Source organism: Mesoplodon densirostris, chromosome 2 (assembly GCF_025265405.1).
Source record: "Mesoplodon densirostris isolate mMesDen1 chromosome 2, mMesDen1 primary haplotype, whole genome shotgun sequence".
NCBI lineage: Eukaryota > Metazoa > Chordata > Mammalia > Artiodactyla > Ziphiidae > Mesoplodon > Mesoplodon densirostris.
The window spans coordinates 154606139-154629391 of NC_082662.1; the positions used below are offsets into that span (position 1 = coordinate 154606139).

The 23253-nt window shown below is 39.3% G+C and overlaps 1 protein-coding gene across 1 annotated transcript in view; it reads right to left on the bottom strand.

Annotated features, from left to right (window-relative positions):
- XPR1 (xenotropic and polytropic retrovirus receptor 1) overlaps positions 1–23038 on the bottom strand; it is a 203171-nt gene extending 180133 nt beyond the window's left edge. Inside the window, exon 1 of the mRNA XM_060091179.1 lies at positions 22783–23038. Coding sequence (XP_059947162.1) covers positions 22783–22851 — 69 coding nt within the window. The 5' untranslated portion in view covers positions 22852–23038. The remainder of the gene's footprint in view (positions 1–22782) is intronic.
- Between the last annotated feature and the right edge of the window lie 215 nt (positions 23039–23253).

Sequence of the window (23253 nt, forward strand, 5' to 3'; positions counted from 1 at the left end):
GGCTCAGCGGCCATGGCTCACGGGCCCAGCCGCTCCGCAGCAGGTGGGATCCTCCTGGACCGGGACACAAACCCGTGTCCCCTGCATCGGCAGGCAGACTCCCAACCACTGCGCCACCAGGGAAGCCCGATAGTCTTCATTTTGTTTATAAAAATAAATCATAATTTCATTTAAGTCAAGATAACTCTAGGTAAAATCAGGGACAACTCTTTTTTTGCTTCTTACTACTTCACTTTTCCTCTGAATAAGAGACCCTCTATGTTTTTTATAGTAATAGACTCTAGAGAGCTCTATAAGAACTCTATAGGATACCATTCCCTGTCTGTGACTAGAGAATAGCCCCCAACTGGGAACCAGTGGGGGAAAATCCTACAAAGTGTTGTCTATATTAATATCTATGGATTGTTCGTCTGTAATATGAGTCACCTGGGTTGGGAGCAGTACCTCCAAATGCACAAAACAACAAATTCAAAGTTTCCTCAATTCATGCTGTTTTACTTCAAGAAAATCCAATACTCTACGTGAAACTCTGAATTTGTATAATAAATAAAATCAATATGTATTCATGTGCATTACAAAAGATTTCTTTGATCACTGCCAAGGGCCCAGGGTTCAATCCCTGGTCAGGGAACTAAGATCCCACAAGCCACATGGCACAGCCAAAAAAAGCAAAAAACAAAAAACAAACAAACAGACAAAAAGATTCAAAGCAATTCTTACATCAGCATCTCTACTGTAATCTCTGAGTTACAAAAATTAAGTTATTTTTGTTATAATGTTATTGAAATATATATAAACTAGGACAAAACTCTTAGTGTTTATAACAATGCATATGACAGTAAAATCTTACAAATTAAATCCAAATACAACCATAAAACCAGTATTATTCAAACAACAACATTAACATGACAGAAAACAAGATGTTTGCTCAAACAAAATCTCAACTGGTAACACGAATACAATGCCAATTTACCTGTTCTGAGTTTGGAATGCCCAGATAACTCTGCATCAGATGGGATCTACTGTAAGGCAGTATAGTCAGTGGCTAGAAGCTATGGAGTCAGACAACGTGTATGAAAACCAACTCTACCACTTATTAGCTGTGTAACCTTAGGAAAATTAACTTCTCTATACTTCAGTACCTTCATCTGTAAAACAGGAATAGTAATTACACATACCTCACAGGTCTACTGTATGAATTTAAAACACAAATCCTTATATTAATTATGATTCATTATTATACATGAAGAGTACTTTGAACAGTGCCTAGAACATAGAAGATGCTCAAACAATATTCGCTAATAGAATGTGAACTATCACAAAACTTATGTCATGCAGTGGGCTGTAGCATCATTTGGCAGTCTACTAGACATGAATACATCATTTATGCATTAGATATGCCTCAGTTCTTAACTAACTCTTCACAAAGTAGTACAATACTACCTGGAGCCAACATGACCAAACAAACATAAATAGAGGCACTGCAATCTCCTGGCATTACCAGCTTAAAAGATGGTCAACTAGATGATTTAGAATATGCTATTATATTTTCTGATGATAGCTGACATGAGCACACACAGTTTTTAATTCTTATAAGAAACCTATAGATTCCCAAGAAAATATAGGCAGTCCCAATCTGCGTATGCATTAAATAACAAAGACCCCTAATTTTATTAAACTTTCTACAACATATCTAGTGTATAAAATAGGGTATAGTTCAAACTTAACATATATGTTCAATAATACCACCAGTAAAAATTTCTTATGTTGTTAATTTTTAATAACCCACAGTAGATCGTCTCTAATCTCCTTTCCAAACACATGGGTTTCACAGACCATTTCACAGAACAAGGATCAGAAGCTAGAAAGATTTCTACTTCCTATCAACTCACTATTAGCCGCACATATAACATACTATAAATATTACCATCTCCATCAACAAAATATCTAATCTATGTTGTTCTCATCTGTCTGCTTCAATATTCATTCAAAGTCAGCATATTGCAATCTAATTATTGGATTAATGAACAATAATATAAACACAGGCATTTGAAGAGGAAGGACAAGGAATATTATTATAAACCTTTAAAGGAATCATAATCCCTGTTAACAGTGTTTAATAATTCGATAAAATTTACATCAGACTTTTTTTTATTCTGAAGGTTTTTCCAAATGGTACTATTATAATTTTGATATATACTTTAAAATATGTACACTATGCCTGATCTACATACCCCAGAAATAATGTGAATAATGTACAAGTGAGTTATATCTGACCTGGTTTCTTTGTCTCGTCATCTAGAAATTAGTCATGTTTTCCTGATACTAAAGTGCTAAGAACAGTTCTGTAAATCAAATTATAAACCTCAAAAGAGGGCACTGAGCATTCTCATGTGTCCTGTACAAAGAATGACCATCTAATTAATCTTCATTTCTATCCCCAAATAAACTAACCTAGCTCTGTTTTTGATGATAGAAATGATCTGTAAAGAGAAACTCGTATACAAATTTTTAAAATGTTGTATGTTAAAATTTTAAATTAATGTATTCTCGTACATACTTAACACTCCAAAGGCTGTAGTATATTAGAAGCATTATGCATGACTCAAAATTTTCATAGAATTTAAATGTACCCCATCAGCAAAGGCAATTCAATATACAGAAGTTGTTACAACATTAAATTATTGAATTTGTTAAATGTATAAAATGTATATAATTTATAATAGGAAGAACTAAGTTGGAATACATCCCGTTATATTCACATTTATAAATTTCCTCACTAACATACTCTGATATCCACTGACATGGCTTTTACTATTTCTATATGGATATCTCCCAAATCTGTATCCTCAGCCACAGGTCTGCTAACACATACTCAAAATGTCCAAAATTCATTTTTTTCCCAAAGCCTATTCTTCTCATGTCTTTATTTCTGTTAATGTCACTGCCAGTATCCACATCACACAGATTCACAATCTCAGCTATTGTCTCACTCATTCAACAAATATTTGTGTATCTGCTATGTGCCAGGCCTGTTCTAGGCACCTGGGATACATCACAAGGAAAATAAAAATTCCTGTCCTAGCTGAATTAACGTTCTTATATTCTCCTCCTTTCCACTCCTAAGTTAAGTGATCTGATTCGTCAATGCCACCACCACAACCTCTTTTACATTCATTCTCTCCTATCCATTCACCTGAACTATTTCAACAGACTCTTCACTGATTTACGAACCTTTAGGTTTTCATCTCTCTAACACAAACAACTGCCATATCAACCTTTCCAAAGCACCAGTCTGACTCTCCTCTTAAAAACTTACAAGGGGACTTCCCTGGTGGCGCAGTGGTTGAGAGTCCGCCTGCCGATGCAGGGGACACGGGTTCGTGCCCCGGTCCGGGAAGATCCCACATGACGCGGAGCGGCTGGGCCCGTGAGCCATGGCCGCTGAGCCTGCGCGTCCGGAGCCTGTGCTCCGCAACGGGAGACGCCACAACAGTGAGAGGCCCGCGTACCGCAAAAAAAAAAAAAAAAACTTACAAGGATTTCCCAATGGCCACAAATTAAAGCCCATATTCCTCTGCTGGCCTATAAGGCACCCAGAATGATCCAATCTATGTTTCTAGGCTTATCTTCCAAACTGAAGAAAGCCAATTTCATTTTCACAACCTGACCCTCAAGTCAAAATGAATTACCTATTACTCATTTTAGAGACTTAAGTATTTCTTCCATCTTTGCCTTTTGTTTACAACTATTACCTCTACCTCTACCTGGAATCCCCTATCCCTACTCCCATCTTTTCAATCTAATTTCCAAATCTTAACCAGCCTTCAAAGTCCAGATCAAATTTAACCTCTTTTATGTTTTGTCCTGATTCCTCCAGCTGGAAGTCTTTACTCATTCCTCTGAAATCCTGTAGTACTCTATTTGAAACCATTTATAGCACTTAATATTTCCACCTTATGTTTTAATTATTTATCTGTGTCACTTGTTCACCATTTGACTGTAAAGTCAGGGCTTTAGCCACCTTGCTTGTACTTGTATAAGAAAGGCTCATCATAAATATTTCTAGATTACTTAATATCATCATTAAAGAAGGTACTAAGTTTTAGTCATTAAATGAACATTACTGGATGTCTACTCTTTGCACTATGCCATGCTCTAAAGAAATAATGGTGGATCAAGCAAGGAAAAGATAGTCATATAAATAGATACATTTTAATATGTTAAATACTTTAAAAAATGATCAAAGCATACTGAAGGCCTAACTAACATAGTAGCAATTAAAATAAAGAAGGTGATATATAGGAAAGAGGGGGGATACCAAGAAACAAAATAGGAAGATTAGACAAACAACTAAACACGAACTAAGGGAATTAAAGATCTCTAAGATTTTGAGTCTAGGTAAAGAGAAGGATGCTTAGTGATACTATTAACCGAGCTGTAAAAACACCAAAGAAAAAACTTGGGCAAAGAAAAGACAGGAGTTTGGATTAACAAACCACTTCAGGTATCCACAGGACAACTGAGATGGTCAGTAGACAGATGAAAACACAGATCTACAATTTGGAAGATAGGTCAGAGCTAGTGGTTAAGAGTTGGAAATTATCTGTATAACGTGATTTGAAACTGCCTATGCCCTAAGTAAATGAAATTTTTCAGAAAGTAAGTGGACCAAGGACAGAATCTTTTGGAATACAAAGCAACAAAGAAGACAGTAAGGAAAACACCAGATGTATAGAGTGCCACAGGAATTAAAGGGGCATTGCAAGAAGGAAGATATATTAAAAATTATCGAAAGCTGCTTAGAGGAGACATATCTGCATCTCCATGTTTTCTGCAGCATTATTCACAATAGCCAAGACATGGAAACAACCTAAGTGTCTGTCAACAGATGAATGGGTAAAGAAGATGTGAGATACACACACACACCCACAAACACACTATGGAATATTATTCAGCCGTGAGAAAGAAGGAAATCCAGCCATTTGCGATAACTTTCATAAACCTTGAGTGCATTATGCTAAGTGAAGTCAGAGAAAGACAAATACTATATGATATCACTGAAATGTGGAATTGAAAAATGCCGAACTCAAAGAAACAAAGAGTAGAATGATGGTTACCCAGGGCTGGGGGGTGGGGGAAATGGGAAGATACTGGTAAAAGGGTACAAACTTCCAGTTATAAGATTAACAAGTTCTGAGCATCTAATGTATAGCATGGTGATTATAGCTAATAATACTGTATTATATACTTGAAAATTGCAACCATGGATCTTAAATATTTTCACCAAAAAAAATGAAATGGTAATTATGTGATGGAATGGAGGCGTTAGCTAGTGCTATAGTGGTAATCATCAGCAATCTATAAATGTATCATATCAACACACTGCACACCTTAAATTTACACCACATGTCAATTATATCTCAGTAAAACTGGAAGAAAAATTTTAAAGAAAACTGAGAACATTTGAGTTAAATAAAACAGCTATCAAGGAAGGGTTCAGTATACTAACAATTATTCTGTTTCTTCAGCTGGAAGGTGAATACAGATGCCTATTTACCTATCTATCCATCTGTCTGTCTGTCTGTCTCTCTATCTATCTAATTGGAATGCTGCAACTGAATTATAAAGAAAGAAAAGTAGCTAACATTAGAATGCCTAGACTCTGACTTTAGAGCCTATAACTTAAACTATTCATATGTAAGATTAATAAAATATATCCTTAAGTTAAAGGAAAGAAAAATTAAAAGCTGCTTAGAGATCAAGAAGGAAGAGACTAAGAAGAGATATAATTAGGTCTGAGGATCAGGAGCTCATTGGTGACCTTCAAAAAATGGTTTCAGTAGAGTAATGGGGCAGAAACTAGATTAGATTGCTTTGAGTACACGAGAGCTGAGGATATGATGACCAGAAATACTGATCGATAATAAAAGTAATTATAGTTACCTTTACTGAATGCCTACTATCAGATATCATTTTGAGTATTTTAAACACACTACTTTAACAGAGGCCCACAACTCTTTAATGTAAATATGATTTTCATTTTACCACTGAAGATCTGAAATTCAGAAAGGTTATTGAAGTATTATCTTGCCCAAGTATTGCTCATTCTGTAATCCACGCTTCTTTGAGAAAAAGACACATAGCCCACTATTTGGAGTGAAATCTTATTTTCTAAGATTTACCTCTAATTTTGGCCTCTCAATTTTCTGACACTCTTCCTTTCATTTCCAAAACTTTTCTAAACCATTAGATTTTTATATCAGGTGTGGTAACTAGCCTCTGAAATAACCCCCAATGATTCTTAACTCCTGGTAGTAATGCTCTTGTGCAATCCCCTCCCATACTAAATAGGACTGACCTCTATAACCAATAGAATATTGCATAAATGACAGAGTACTACTTCCAAGGCTAGGTCATAAAAGGCACTGTGGTTTTCATCTTATTCCCTCTTGGATTCCCCACTCTGGGGAAAGCGAGCCATGAAAAAACTGAAGCAGCCCTATGGAGAGGTCCAAGTGGTAAGGAACTGAGGCCTCCTGAAAAAAGCCAGCACAAATTTGTCAACCATTCGAGTGTGCCATTCTAGAATCGGATCCAGCCCCAGGCAAGCCTTGAGATGACTGCAGCCTTGACTGGCTTCTTGACGACAACCTCACAAAATATCCTTAGCCAGAATCACCCAGTTAAGCTGCTTCCAAACTCTTTACACACAGCCAGAGTGTAAGGCAATAAATGTTTCTTATTGTTTCAGCAGTTTTAGGTAGTTTGTTATAGAGCAATAGATAATTAATACACGAGGCTAGATTTGAAAAACATTTTTATATCACAGAATGTAATGTTATTAGATCATAACCAACATCTTTGGCTTGTCTTGATCAAAGTACCTAAAATTTTTATTCCTATAAAGATACAAAAACTATGGGAAGGAAAACTAGGACAATTTCAAGTAAGTGATTTATTTAGCAATAACTAGCAAAACTGCATTCCCATAAGTCACAGCCACCAATACTGTAATTTAACTTATACCCTTGAATGCCCTTGAGAAGTCACATAGCTGCACTTCTGAGCTGGGACGGAATAAATCTGACAGATTAAATCAGCATCCTCCTTGTCTAAGGATCCTATTCTGACAATAAAATAAAGCTGATAACAAGTTCTTTTATAACTAATTAAATCTGTATGGCTCATTCTTACATTTACAGTGGTAACAACTGTAAATTCTCTGAGGGCAGAGAGCAGTCTCACTTCAATTCTTATGGGCCACAGCATCTAGCACAGTAGAAGTTCAAAATACATTTGTCAATTGCACAGACTTTGTAACACAAAGCCTAAATATCCAAAATCAGCACATCAGTTAATTTTTTAAGTAACTATGTTATTTTTATTGAATTATTTTATAGCATTTCCAGTTTCATGAAATATCAAAATGCAAAGTCATTTCTTATTTTTCCTAATTTTCATTATCTTTTATTTCTACACAAGATTCAAACCTCTTTCATTTACTAGCCACAAGAAAAGTTCTTAGTGTGTTTGGCTGCCAGCCCTCTTTAATATATAAGGTTTATACAGGTTGGTAAAACATGTCGAACTTTGACCAAATATAATAATAGTATGGCAACATAAAATTCTCACTCTGTTCTTAGTTTGCCCGTTTGTCTGAAAGAAAACAAAAAAGGAACCCAAAGGTTCTGCAATACACCTACACACTTATAAAAATGGTTTCTAATCCATCAGTCTCAGACCACTTCATAGCTCCAATTTCAATCCTGTACAACCTTATAAACTAGGTATTCTCTGTAGGCTAAATAATGTTTCCCACAAACACATTACTACTTGTCAAAATACATGAAGGTATTTGTACTTAATAAAATACTACCATATTTCATCGAGTCTAAGATACCATCAATTGTTAAGACACACCATTAATTTATGTATCATTGCACCATTATTTTACGTACCATTAAGAAAGAAAAACATTACCAATTAACTATGTGACATCTGTAAAATGAATCTCAATTTCAAAGGCGTAGGAATGTGGAACAAGGAATGTGCATCTTAGAATCTATAAAATGCAGTAATTAATTTGATCAAAATGTAGTTTCTCAAGCAACGGATTCTAAAAGTCCAGCTACCATCATTTGGTTTCCAAGAAATTTCATGATGTTGAATGAGTCTTGTTATACTAAAAGTCTGAGTACCAACACCCTAAAATAAACGTCTGCTGAATAAATGAATAAAAGTTACTCTTATGGCTTTTTTTTTTTTTTTTTTTTTTTGCGGTACGCGGGCCTCTCACTGTTGTGGCCCCTCCCGTTGCAGAGCACAGGCTCCGGACGTGCAGGCTCAGCTGCCATGGCTCACGGGCCCAGCCGCTCCGCGACATGTGGGATCTTCCCGGACCAGGGCACAAACCTGCGTCCCCTGCATCGGCAGGCGGACTCTCAACCACTGCGCCACCAGGGAAGCCCCTATACTAAACTTTTTTAAAAAGGTAAAATTCTTTCAACTTCCATTTGTCCAGTAATTGAATAAACAGTCTAAGTTGTCTTTTCCTAGTTACAGTTTCACTGACCCCTTCCCCCCATGTCAAGAGTAAATAAATCAAATAAGATGCTGCTCAACTGTTAGTTTCAAACCCCTAGGGACAGGTATGTAATAGTGGCTAATACTTATATAATACTTACTATGTGTAGTAACTATTACACCTCCTGTCCTGTTTTCCAATGATTGACTCATTTCATTTCACATGATCCTCCAAAGTAAAAATTATCATTATCCCCAGTTCAAGGATAAGACAATTGTGGCACAGGGAGGCTAAATGACTTGCCCAAGCTCACGGGGTTATTACAATTTCATTTCAGTGGTCTCTAAATCAATCCATTTTCTAACTTCTGAATCTATCAGGAACTGAATTTTTGAAAGTCCATGATACTAAGCAAACAAATCTTAGAAAAAAGATTTTGCAATCCTCTTTAGCAAATAACGAATGGCAGCATAATTTGAAATACTCATATTTCAAACACGTTTATTCTACTCAAAAAGAAAGGCTTAATCAAAAAATGTTTGAACACGGGGCTTCCTTGGCGGCGCGGTGGTTGAGAGTCCGCCTGCCGATGCAGGGGGCGCGGGTTTATGCCCCGGTCTGGGAGGATCCCACGTGCCGCAGAGCGGCTGGGCCTGTGAGCCATGGCCGCTGAGCCTGCGCGTCCGGAGCCTGTGCTCCGCAAGGGGAGAGGCCACAGCAGTGAGAGGCCCGCGTATCGCAAAAAAAAAAAAAAAAAGTTTGAACTCTGTGATGAGAGGTGGTGACTCACCTGCTTATCAACAGTTTTGCTACCTGCTATTATACAAATACTGGAAAGACAGGAGAAAGAATATCATCTCAATTTTGTCATTAAATGATCACATTTGAGGGTATTACATAAAACTAATTAAAAGGTCTAACTCTGCATTCACTGAATAAACAAAACTAAAAGAATAAAGGCCTCCCTGGTGGCACAGTGGTTAAGAGTCCGCCTGCCGATGCAGGGGATACGGGTTCGTGCCCCGGTCTGGGAGGATCCCATATGCCGCGGAGCGGCTGGGCCCGTGAGCCATGGCCGCTGGGCCTGCGCATCCGGAGCCTGTGCTCCGCAACGGGAGAGGCCACAACAGTGAGAGGCCCGCATATCGCAAAAAAAAAAACAAAAAAACAAAAAAAAACTAAAAGAATAAGACCAACTTCTCTAAATTGATACCAAAGTAATTGATTTCCAGAGCTTTAGACACACTCTGTAGGGGATAAACATGAACTTTTCTTATTTTCTCCATTCACTGCCTTCAATCATGCTCTCCTGAATCTCTCTTTCTTATCCCTTAATGACATCTCAGGCAGATCCCATAGCCTTCCAGTTACATTTTGTTTTGTTGTTGCTTTTAAAGTTTCTAAATATGCCAGACACTGCCAGATGCTGGATACTAACAGGTATCTATGACTCTGCGTGACACACAGTAGGCTTTCAATAAATCTAAGATGATCAATCAATCAAATCTAAGATGCCACTAATAGTAATATACACCATTATTTTATGTGCTTCTAAGAATGAAAAAAAAGTCCTCTGATTAATCTATGACAATTATGAGATGTATCCTGATTTCAGATGTTAAAGTGTGGGAAAATTGATTAAATAAGGTATTAATTCAAGCTCTTACTATTTTTGGCTATACTATTTGGTTTTCCTGGCTTTGGTCTTGGTCTCTCCAACGCATCCTCTAGGATCTAAACTACACTCTCACTTTGCACTGATCCTTCTCCCCAGTCTCTTCTTTAAAATCCTTAATGGTTCACAACAAGAAACATTTAAACACCTCAGCATGGTATTTGAGGCCCTTCACCCCTTGATCCCTCCCAGTCCACCTTTCCAAATCACACTATCACCTCTCCAACATACCCAACTAAACCAGATTTCACTAATATGCTTGGATACTTCCATCCATCTATGCCTTTGTTCAGTTTTACCCTATCTGCCTAGAATGACGCCAGTGCCCTGTCCCCTCTTCACCAAGTCATCAAACCCTACTGAATCTCTAAGTACCCAGTTCAAACACTACCTCTGTGAAACCTTTTAAGATAAATACCTTTGATCTCCAGAGCAAAATCAATTGGCCATTCCTCTGCAACATGATCACAATACAATACGATTAGGAGACCACCCAAGTTATGAGCTCCTCTAGGACAGGGGCTTACCTATTTTTACCTCGCCAGTCCCTTGCATGATCCTGACCATGTAACACCATGTTAAGAATCCAGGTTCTGGGCCTCCCTGGTGGCGCAGTGGTTGAGAGTCCGCCTGCCGATGCAGGGGATACGGGTTCGTGCCCCGGTCTGGGAGGATCCCATATGCCGCGGAGCGGCTGGGCCCGTGAGCCATGGCCGCTGGGCCTGCGCATCCGGAGCCTGTGCTCCGCAACGGGAGAGGCCACAACAGTGAGAGGCCCGCATACCACAAAAAAAAAAAAAGAATCCAGGTTCTGGGGCTTCCGTGGTGGCGCAGTGGTTAAGAATCTGCCTGCTAATGCAGGGGACAAAGGCTCGAGCCCTTGTCTGGAAGATCCCACATGCTGCGGAGCAGCTAAGCACCACAACGACTGAGCCTGCGCTCTAGAACCCGCGAGCCACAACTACGGAAGCCCACACACCTAGAGCTTGTGCTCCACAACAAGAGAAGCCACCGCAATGAGAACCTCGAGCACCTCAACGAAGAATAGCCCCTGCTCACTGAAACTAGAGAAAGCCTGCACGCAGCAACGAAGACCCAACACAGCCAAAAATAAATAAGTAAATAAACTTACAAAAAAAAAAAAAAGAATGCAGGTTCTGAGATAAGACAAACCTGTGTCTGAATTCTGGTTTTAACCATTCACTAGCTATGTGACCTTGGGCAGTCTACTCAATCTAAGACTCAGCGACTTCTTAAAACAGGGATAACAAAACCTACCTTAGAGGGTAAGGTTTAAATGTAAAATGCCTGGCACAATGGAAACACTCAATAAACATTGGCTGTTATTATCATCATCATTGTTTCATTATTTTTTTTTAAAAAAGGAAGGGGACACTCATGAATACTTAACAAATTGGTTTAATACATATTCTAATCTCCTCTAGTCAGATGTGTCCTGACTTTGGCTTGGCAGCATGTTACAAGAGATGGGGAGATGGGGGGCGGGGGGGAGGGGAGGTGCTCTTCATGTACATGTAACCTGTGTTAACATTCAAACAGATTATGCTACAGAGAAATGCCCAAATGATTTTTCAACTTTCCTGAGTCTTGCTCTCATCTCTACCTAACTCCTCAAGCCTTACCATAATTCCTCAGTCCTGTCTCCTCACCTACAATAGGTTTCTACCTAGATGGGGCAATGGCTAATTTTCTGTAGTTGAGTAAAAAACATTTTTAAGGTTTGAGTCTCTTAACTTACTTAGTCTTTTAATTGACACACACATGAACTATTTGAGGTCGTTAATGTGTGAACTAATGGATTAGGTTCAGATAAATGTTATTAACACTAAGTATTTAAGTAATCATTAACAAGAACATTTAAATTCATGTGGGCTCTTACAAAGAAAATTTATTCTTAAAATTAAAAGTAAAGAAATGTTTATATGGCAGTGATAAGCCTCAGCAAGGTATAGCAGTGAGCAGGAGGTCAATACTTTTATTCCAGGCTCTCCTATCAGCTAGTTGTGAGACTGACCACATATCTTGGCCTTTCTGTCCTTGATTTATTCATCTGTGCAACAGAGGGCTTGAGAAGGTCTTTTTCAACTCTAAAACTAATTCTAGTATTAAAAATTAAATTTCCATTACAGAAGTGAAAAGAACTAAAACTAGATAGTCTCTGAAAACTCAAAGGATTCACTTAAGCTATTCAAACATACTTAGGAATGCACATGTGAATTTCACCCCCATTTTTGAAAAAGGAAAGCATATGAAGGCACAGTCTATAACTGAAATGAATGCAAGTTACAGGTAACCAAGGAGAACTTATTTATTTCAAAACCATATAACTGTTCCCACCTGAATTTCTTACTGTATATAAAAAAGGACAATTTATTAGTAAAAATATCACAGATAACAGGAGTAATACCTGAAATCAACAAAGCCATTTTCCAAGAAAATCTGAACTGGACAAGCCCAGAGGGACAAAATTTGAGGCTCGGTTTCCCTCACAAAGATACTGTTAACCTAGCATTAACTAAATAATTTTAATAGCAAATATAGGCATTGTCTAAGCACTTTTCATATTTTAATTCATATAATCCTCACAGAAGTCCTATAACTAGAGTGAAGTAAGTCAGAAAGAGAAAAACAAATACCGTATGCTAACATATATATGCAATCTAAAAAAAATGGTTCTGAAGAACGTAGCGGCAGGACAGGAATAAAGACGCAGACGCAGAGAATGGACTTGAGGACATGGGGAGAGGAAAGGGTAAGCTGGGACAAAGTGAGAGTGGCATGGACATATATATACTACCAAACGTAAAATAGATAGCTAGTGGGAAGCAGCCACATAGCACAGGGAGATCAGCTCAGTGCTTTGTGACCACCTAGAGGGGTGGGATAGGGAGGGTGGGAGGGAGTCTCAAGAGGGAGGGGATATGGGGATGTATGTATACGTATAGCTGATTCACTTTGTTATACAGCAGAAACTAACACAACATTGTAAAGCAATTATACTCCAATAAAGATGTTTTTAAAAAGTCCTGTAACTACTATTACTGTCCCGATTACACAAATAAGGAAACTGAAGCACAGAAAGGTAGAATGACTTGCCTGAGGTCACTCAGCTAGTAAACTGTCCAGATGGAATATGAACCTAGGCAGTCTGGCTTCAGAGTTTGTTCTCTGTATGCGTTATTGACATATAAGCATATGATGCAAAATAGTTAAACAATAAAATGAATCAGGGTGATTGTGTTCACTCAGCCACTAACCAAGCCATGTGTGCTTGAATCATAACCTCTCTGGACCTCATTTCCCACTCAAGTAAAAAAGGGAATTGGACTTAATTAATATCTGAAATTCCTTACAGGTCTAACTTTCCACGATCTATGGAATGATCTAAAAGCCAAAAGCCACGACTGTGGCATAGGAACAGCTCTATCCAATGTTCTTTATCTTCCTCGTCTTACACTTATCATTGTATCTCGTTATTTTTTTCTTATGGCTCATCTTTATAAGGTCCTCTATTTAACAGCTGCCTACCTCATAATAGTTACACTGATAATCTTGAGGAAAAAATAAATGAACACAGGTGAACTCTGACCTCCAGACCATATTCTACTACCTCCAAACCATGCAGACTGAGACCTGGGACTAAAAATAGACCAGCCATTACTTCAGCAGGTGCTGGAGAACAGGTGAGACTACGTCTAAATGTACTTATGTATAAATGGATGGATTTATTTATTTTTCATAAAGCAGTACAATGTAGGAATTAAAAGCAGGGGCTCTTTCAGTCTCATCTCTGCTAACCACAATTAGCAGTTTCAACATAATCAGTTACTTAATGGCTCTAAGACTCAGGTTCCCCATCTACAAACAGAACTAACGTAACAAGCTACCTAAACAGCTTGCTATAAAGAGAAAATGTTTTTAAAGTAATGTCACAGTGACTGACAAAGTAAGCACTCAAAAAATAACAGCTGTTGTTCCTGCTACTGTTACTGGCACTGTTACTGCCACCACTGTTATTTACAATTCGCATATAAAAAAGCAAGAGTTCCAAAGTGTGACAAATTTGATTTCAAATTCTGGCTCTACTACTTACTAGATGTGTGGCATGAACAAACTGACTAGTCTCTCTAAGCCTGGGTTTCCTCATCAGTAAAATGGAGATAATAAATCATCTACCTCACAAAACTGTTGTGAAGATTAAATGAAGTAACATACTGATGACATCTGGTTCCTAACTGGTCAATAAATGTTAATTCCTTTCTCCTTAATGACAAAATGACCACATTTCCACTAATTCAATTCAAAGAAGAGAGAATGGAAGTGGGAATCCCAGGAAAGACAACTTTCTTTTCTCTATCATCCTGTGCAGGGGGGATATACCAGAGAATCCTCACTTATGGGATTTCCTTTATCCTCTTATGTGCTTCCTAAGACTAGAGAGCTTTTTCTCAGGCCATCTCCAAACGTTCTGACAGGAGTCCTGTGCTCTAAGGCAGCAACTCTCAGAAACCCTTTCAGGGGAGCCAAAAGGTCAAAACTATTTTCATAATAATACTACAACTTCGTGTGCTTTTTTCGCTCTCATTCTTTCATGAGTACACAGTGGAGTTTTCCAGAGGCTAAATGAAATGTCATGTCATGTCTCTGATGGCTAGTAGAGGTGTGCTTGTATACTCTTGTGTTTCAGACATTTCTTAGTTTTAATTTCTAATATAGCATATTATCAATAGACATTGAAATCCTCAATAATTTTTAAGAGTTTCAAATGGTCCCAAGACCAAAAAGTTAAAGGACTTCTCTTAGGTATAGAAAAAGCACACAAAGCACTTGGATTGCTGTGAATTACAACTTTACCAATTTAGCTTAAATAAGTAATTCACACACACAATAATCTAAAAGCTTCTCATTTTCCTGTATGATTACATTTCACCCTTCAATCTTCAAAAAAATCACTTGTTCACTAATTATTTATGACTATTCAGTGACAGAACTGGGTCTAAGGACTTACATCTCCTTATTCATGGTTTACAGTCTTTCCAAATATTGCAGGTCATCTTCAATAAGGAATGACTTTCTTTTCTTTTTTTTTTTTTTTTTTTGCGGTACGCGGGCCTCTCACTGTTGTGGCCTCTCCCGTTGCGGAGCACAGGCTCCAGACGTGCAGGCTCAGCGGCCATGGCTCACGGGGCCAGCCGCTCTGCGGCATGTGGGATCCTCCCAGACCGGGGCACGAACCCGCGTCCCCTGCATCGGCAGGCGGACTCTCAAACACAGCGCCACCAGGGAAGCCCGACTATGTTTTCTTAATCAACATACTGTCCCTCCTGTTACAGAGAATATGAAAATTGTAAGTTATGCTTACAGCAGGTTAATTAAACTTTCCTCTGACCTATAATAAATAAACAACTTTTTAAGGATTTTCTGATCAGTCCCCATAAATACCACACCTGCCTAGTGATGGGAAGAAACAGGTAACCAAATTTCTTCCTATAAACAAATTAAATTTAAAGGCATATAACATAAAAAGTTTGAAAAGCCAGGGAGAATTCATCCATATTATGAATCCATATTATTTACACAAGTGATCCAAATTTAACCATGTTCCAAGTCCTCAATCTACAATCTTCCCTTTCTACACCATTTTTAATTTTGAAAGCACTAGGCTGACTAAAATATAAAACCAAACACACACACACACACACACGCACACACGCACACACACACACACAGGAATACTGTTTTTTGGGACTTCCCTGGTGGCGCAGTGGATAAGAATCTGCCTGCCAACGCAAGGGACACGGGTTCGATCCCTGGTCCAGGAAGATCACACATGCCACGGAACAAGTAAGCCCGTGCACCACAACTACTGAGTCTGCACTCTAGAGCCCGCAAGCCACAAGTACTGAGCCCGTGTGCCACAACTACCGAAGCCCACACACATAGAGCCCAGGCTCCACAACAAGAGAAGCCACTGCAATGAGAAGCCCGCGCACCGCAATAAAGAGTAGCCCCCGCTCACCGCAACTAGAGAAATCGCGCGCAGCAAAGACCCAATGCAGCCAAAAATAAATAAATAAATTTATAAAAAAATAAAATACTGCTTTTTGTTTTTTTCTATTTTTAAGACAACAAAAGAGCCAGAATTTAATGACAAATCTATCAGCCTATAGGACATAATAGAGCCTCTATAAATATTTGTTGAATGAATGAATAATTTTTAAGGCATTTGTTCATGGGCATTGTCTACTTGGCTTCTTTTAAAGATTTTTTTTTTTAATGTGGACTTTTTTTTTTTTTTTTTTTTTTTTTTTTGCGGTACATGGGCCTCTCACTGTTGTGGCCTCTCCTGTTGCGGAGCGCAGGCTCAGTGGCCATCGCTCACGGGCCCAGCCGCTCCACGGCATGTGGGATCTTCCCGGACCAGGGCACGAACCCGTGCCCCCTGCATCGGCAGGCGGACTCTCAACCACTGTGCCACCAGGGAAGCCCTGGACCATTTCTTTTTTAAAGTCTTTATTGAATTTGTTACAATATTGCTTCTGTTTTATGTTTTGGTTTTTTGGCCACGAGGCATGTGGGACCTTAGCTCCCTGACCAGGGATCGAACCCACACCCCCTGCACTGGAAGGTGAAGTCTCAACCACTGGACCGCAAGGGAAGGCCCTATTGGCTTCTTTTAGCATTTACTAGGTAAGGGGAAGACCTGAAAAGGAAAATACAACTGGGCAAGAATCCTAGTGAATTCTGACAATCTCTCAATCTCAAAGGCCAATTAAATACCAAGCAACCCACAAACCACCTGCAGTTAAGCTATACAACTTGAGAAAAATCTTCCAAACTTTTTTTTATGTCATATCACTATTAAAAAAAAAAAAAGTTGGGCGTCCCTGGTGGCGCAGTGGTTGGGAGTCCGCCTGCCGATGCAGGGGATGCGGGTTCGTGCCCCGGTCCTGGAGGATCCCACATGCCGCGGGGCGGCTGGGCCCGTGAGCCATGGCCGCTGGGCCTGCCCGTCCAGAGGCTGTGCTCCGCAGCGGGAGAGGCCACAGCAGTGAGAGGCCCGCATACCGCAAAGAAAAAAAAAAAAGTTTACTATGCACCTCCAATATATGTACCTTTGTTTATAAATTATCTCCTTCTACAACTGTGTGCATTATAAAACACAGAATTTTTTTAAGTGGAAGTTTTAAAAGATGAGACACTAATAAAATAAATAATTTAAACTTTCATTCGTGAATAATGTGCAAATATTTTTAATCTCTCTTAAGAAATTATCAATAACAATACTTTTAAAGAACAACCTAACAGAAAAAGTTCATTACTTTTTAAAATCTTAGTTTTTAGTATTTCAAAGGCCTAGTTCAAACTTCAGGATTCAGTTAATTTTGAAACTTGATTATAATGGCTATAAGCTGGAAAACAGACCTCACAAAGCCAGAAAACTCTAATACATAACATATTTAGGGTGTTCACTATGGATGACAACGGATGTAAAATCTTATTTCAAAGAATTATCTTAATTATTTTGAAACTTTCTGGCAAACGTCTTGTCAGGTCTATTAAAGTGCCATTGTTTTTTCTGTAATTTGGCTGACAAAAAGCTAGTACTAGAAGTAGAATTGTCAGCTCTGCCATTTTCTTGTTGTTCACATGTGCTTGCATTATGCTGTTAAGGCTGGTACTGCTGTTGAGGCTTCTTTACAAGAGTCTTTTTAAGTCACATCCATTTTATAAGGGTTAGTTTAGTCAAAACTAAATAATATCCATAAATTCATCTTAACTATGCACCCATAAACTGGATTAATTGCTATGTGCGGAAAGTGAACAAACAAGTGAGAAAACTATTAGCAATTCTTATCTCTCTTTCCCTCAGACTACCTCCTAAACAAGGTCATTGCATCAATCCATTTGTTCAATATTAGTAAAATTTCATTTCTTCTTGTCATATGCATAAAAATGAATATAATTAAGACTTCTAAAACTACCTTCTCTTACTCCATGGGAGTGTTGGGTACTCTCCTTTGGGGGCTATGATGCAAATATACTTGCAACATCTAGCCAGCACAACTCAATCAGTCTCAAATGCTTTTCAGATTAGGACTGGATTTGAAGCCAGGACTGATTTTCCATGGTCATCTCAGGTCAAATAAGAGTCTTATGTTCTTATGATCTGGGCCTTCACTCAAAAACTGATCCAAAACCAACCTTCAGGGATGGATGGACAAGTATAATCTTTCCAGGACACTTAACCTAACACACTTTATTATACAAAGATAATAAAGAACAGTAATAACTTCCTGTTTTATACAACATTCATTCACTCACTTAAGAAACATTTGTAAATGCCAGGCATCTTACTGCTATACTCATTTACAAATGTTATTTTAAATATGCTATACTGTACTTTCATTTGCCGAAGTGCCTAAAAGAAAAAGTGTGGTTTGTGCCCCATCGGGTGGCCAAACTGGAAATTTCAAACAAGTTCCAGCAAGGCAAGTTAACTGTAACTAATCAACATAATACCTTTGGGAAATTGAAGCCTGCAACACAAGTGTTCTCATGGGAGAGTTCTATAAATGAAAATCACAATAATGTTATGGCAATGTTTCCTTACACTTGAAAATAAGGGATATGCAGTTTATGGAAAATCCCTTCCCAAATCTTGCAACAAAAAATGAAACTATGACCATCACTTTTTACTTAAGTTAAATAAAAGCTTCACTAGGTCAGCTTTCCAGTCACAGATTAAACTATCATCAAAAGTATTTGAAAGGAGACAATTAATTTAAAAGGATGCTATTTATAGTAATGATTTAAGTTCTGTCCTCTTCATATGCAAAACATAATGAAACCATAAAAATGTACAGAAATTTGGAGCTATATGGGTCCTTAGAAAATAGAGGGCTGTGAGCTTAGAAACCATCAAGTCCAGTTCTCTCACTTTACAGATGAAGAACCTAAAGTCCAGAAAGAGGAAGTGATTTTGTCAGGGTCACACAGTCTGGGTGACCCGACTCCCAATGCTTACACATCTGTGCTCAACAGACTAGCTATCTATATATGATCCTGGACAAATAAATAACTTAACCTTTCTGGACCTTAGTTTCCTTGCCTGAAAAAAAACCAAGGAGACAGATAATCTCTCAATTCCCTTTTAACTCTAAAGTCCTGAAATTTAGATACCTCATTATTTTAGTACCTTACAAAACTACGGGGTACACTGAAAAAAACCATTCCTGGTTCCTGAGAAACCAAAGCAGCACAGGACCCTAGGGAAGAAAACACAAGTCAGCAGCCTAAGGCACCAAATATATTTGCTTCTTTTGCTAATATTCTGTAAAATATTAACATGGTCATACTAGCCTATTTGGTTGAAACTGGTCTAAATTAATTTTGATTAATCAATTACAGAACTCTAAAATATACAATCACTGATACTAAATTTTAAAAAGTACTCTTTGGGGCTTCCCTGGTGGCGCAGTGGTTAAGAATCCGCCTGCCAACGCAGGGGACACGGGTTCGAGCCCTGATCTGGAAAGATCCCACATGCCGCGGAGCAACTGAGGCTGTGCGCCGCAACTGCGGAGTCTTCTCTCTGGAGCCCGCAATCTACAACTACTGAGGCCACGTGCCTGGAGCCCGTGCTCCGCAACAAGAGAAGCCACCACAATGAAAGGCTCATTGACCACAACGAAGAGTGGTCCCTGCACCTCGCAGCTAGAGAGAGCCCGCACACAGAGGCGAAGACCCAATGCAGCCAATAAATAAATAAATAAATAAATAAATTTTTAAAAATACAAAAAAACCTATGAACTACAACAGAACTTGAAAAGCTCTGGCCCTATATTCTTATTTTATGAAAGAGGAAAGAACCCTGGAAAGGCAAAAGGACTGTCCCCATGGCCTCATGACGAACATATACAAGAACTAGCACTTATTGTATGACCGAGTGTACATAATAATACATATAATCAGAGATGTAAAACAACATTTTCAGCTTAATCTAATTCTCTGCTTATTTCAAGTAAAATTTAATATAGCAAAATGACGTAAAACCAAAGAAGCTGGACAGTTCACAGTCGTTCACAGCACTAGAAAGCAGCCTACACAAGAAATCAGGAGTAATACACCCAAATTTCATCACCAGTACTTGAAAAACAAATTCAAGTGTCTGTTCTACTAAGTGTTTCAAGAGTATCATCTTCATATATGAGAAACTACATGTTACTGCATTATGAGAAGGTCCTTTTCTCTAGCAAATGCTAACATCTTTTATGATGTCCTTTTTTCCCCAAAGTTTTAAGCTGCCAAAATTCCTAGACTCTAAAGACGTTTATTTATGCCCCTTTAACTGTTTTTAAAGGAACAGCACCAGCTCTTGAGAAATAGTATACAACACATAGACCCCAACCCTATAAAAAATGTCTTTAATGGCTCCAATTCACAAAGAAAAGTGCTCCTTATTAATTTTGCCTACCAAACAATGAGCTTTTCCACGACAGGAGTCACATAGTAGGGACCCTCTGCAGAATAAAATTTCAACAATTAATGAATTTTTCAAAAAATAATTTCTAATTGGCCTAGGAAAGATAATGTAGTCACACATATTAAATGTGTTCCTCTCCTCCCTGACCAAACTAAAGTAACCATTTAGGACTAATGTCCAAATGTAGTATGTGAATGAAGAGTCCCAGAATGACTCCAGCCACAAAGCTGACATTATAAATCAAGAGGTAATTTCATCATCAAACTAAATCTTATGCTTCTCCTTCCAGCCCCAGAAACTGTATTCCAGATTAATACAATTCTATGAAACAGTTAAGTGCTGTAATACTTAAAATGAATCATAGCATACAATCAGCCACTATTACTTCTCCCCAAATGAAGCATTCCATACTATATAACAAGTATAAGATGTTGCTTCAGCATGCTGTGTTCTATGAAGAACTAGCAGTGGTGCTGAAAATTACTACTAGAAAGATGAAAGACCAATACCTTCCTTTCAATAAAAACCATCATCTGGACTCTAGCCAAGGTTTTAAAACTGACCAAATGTTATTAGAAACAATAAATCAAAAACTCTACAGGCTGAAAAGCTAATCCCTTATTTCATTCTTACAAAATGTAGCCACAAAACACTACAAGAAAATTAAGTGAAAAAAGCATTCATAATTTTAGGCCTTTCATTTCTGGCAATACTCAAATACTGTATGTTACACGGTGAATTTATTTTACAATCTTCAAGGTTGTTTAACCTACTTACATCCCTTTCCTTTTCTTCAATTATTACAACTGTTATACGAATAAATAAACCCGCGTTGTTGCCTAAACATCCTATCAATGAACTTAAAACAGAAATTAAATAGAAAATCGAAATATCTCAATTTATAAAACCTAGCTAGAATATTTGTGTTCATATTGATTTTATACTCTTTGTTCCTGCACATAACATAGATGTGAATTCCTGGAGGTTACAGATTAAGTCTTTCTCTATCCAGGAGCTGAACTGCCAGCCACTGAGAATAACCTATTGCAATGCTTAAAGCCCTTCAGGTATCTTGGCTTCTGAAAATATAAATAAGCTCGTTATCTTCACTTCTCTTTTTATTAGTGTAAGGTTCCTTATCACTATCTATTAAATACCCTTCAGGAGCTGTTATCACAGTAATTCAGGGTGAGGAAGGCCATGATTTCTGTAATAACACAGGTATGTTTTCAAAGTACATTGTTTACAAGATAGTACTTTTCTCCCTAGCTAACAAAAATTTTAGGAAAGAAAACCTGAAAATTTTAATAATTCTCTTCTCTTTCTTCCTTCCTCTTCCCCTTCCCTCCATTCCAAGACAACAGAAGAGCCAAAACCAAAGATATGATTACTTTATATACTTCATTAAATTAGTGAAAAAAACGAATCACCGTCTTTTTATCAAAACAAAATAGTTGATTACGATACGTTTGCATACTGTAACCACCGCATGTGTGATACACATTTAAATCAAGTTTCAACGCTGCTACAAAGCCTTTGTCAACAGTGGGCAAGTGGGGGAAAGCTGAAGGGCTCTGTGGAATTAAGGAAATCACTGGAGGGGCTTATCTAGGAAGAGAAGGATTCCTTGGTGAGAGGTGAGCAGAGAGAAACAAGACCTAACCTTGGCGAGGGGGCGCTCGCCCAGGGTGGGGACCAGAGGTCAGGGTGAGCGGGAGGAGGGGATTAGCGCGGAACCGCCGCGACCCCGGGCTACCCTCACACCCCGACTCCCCGACCTGCGCCTCGCCCTCCCACCACCATTCCCCAGCCCCGACCGGCTGTACCGTCCCTCCCGGTCCGCCGCCCGCATATCCGTTACCCCGGCGGCAGCGGGGCTGCGGGGGAGGGGAAGGTCAGCGGGGCCCGGAGGGTGCCGGCCGCGGCGGGGATGCCGCAGTGGCTCCCCGCCGCACCGGGTCAAAGTCCGCCCGGGCGCGGGGAAGCAGCAGGAGCGGAAGGCGGCAGTGGAGGTCGGGACTGGCGAGATGGTGGCCCCTCCGAGTCCTCCCACTACCCGGCCGCTGCCGGTACCTCATACTGGATGTATTGCTTCCTCCACTCGGGAGTGATGTGCGCGGAGAGGTGCTCGGCGAACTTCATCCTGCAGTCTCCCCCTCACTCCCACTCGGATCCAGCAGTTACAGGCGGCGGCGGCGGCGGCGGCGGCGGCAACAGCGACTCCGACTCCTCCCCACATGGGCCCCGGCGCGGCGCGGCGATGCGCTTCTCTCCTCCTCCGCCGCCGCCGAGGTCTCCTCAGAGCCGCCCTCCCGCCATCTTCCTCCTCCTCTCCATAGCCCCGCCCCGCCCCGCCCTCTATACGTCATCGCCATGGTAACCGCCTACGCGCACCGACGGTAGGGGCGGAGTAAGGGGCGGGATTTGCGTACATTCCTTAAGGCTCCGCCCCTTCTGGGCCGGACGTGCTGAAGGCACCTCCCCTGACCTCTTACGTCTGGCGCCTGTGGGCCTTACAGCTGCTCTTTACCGCCAGCCTGGGAA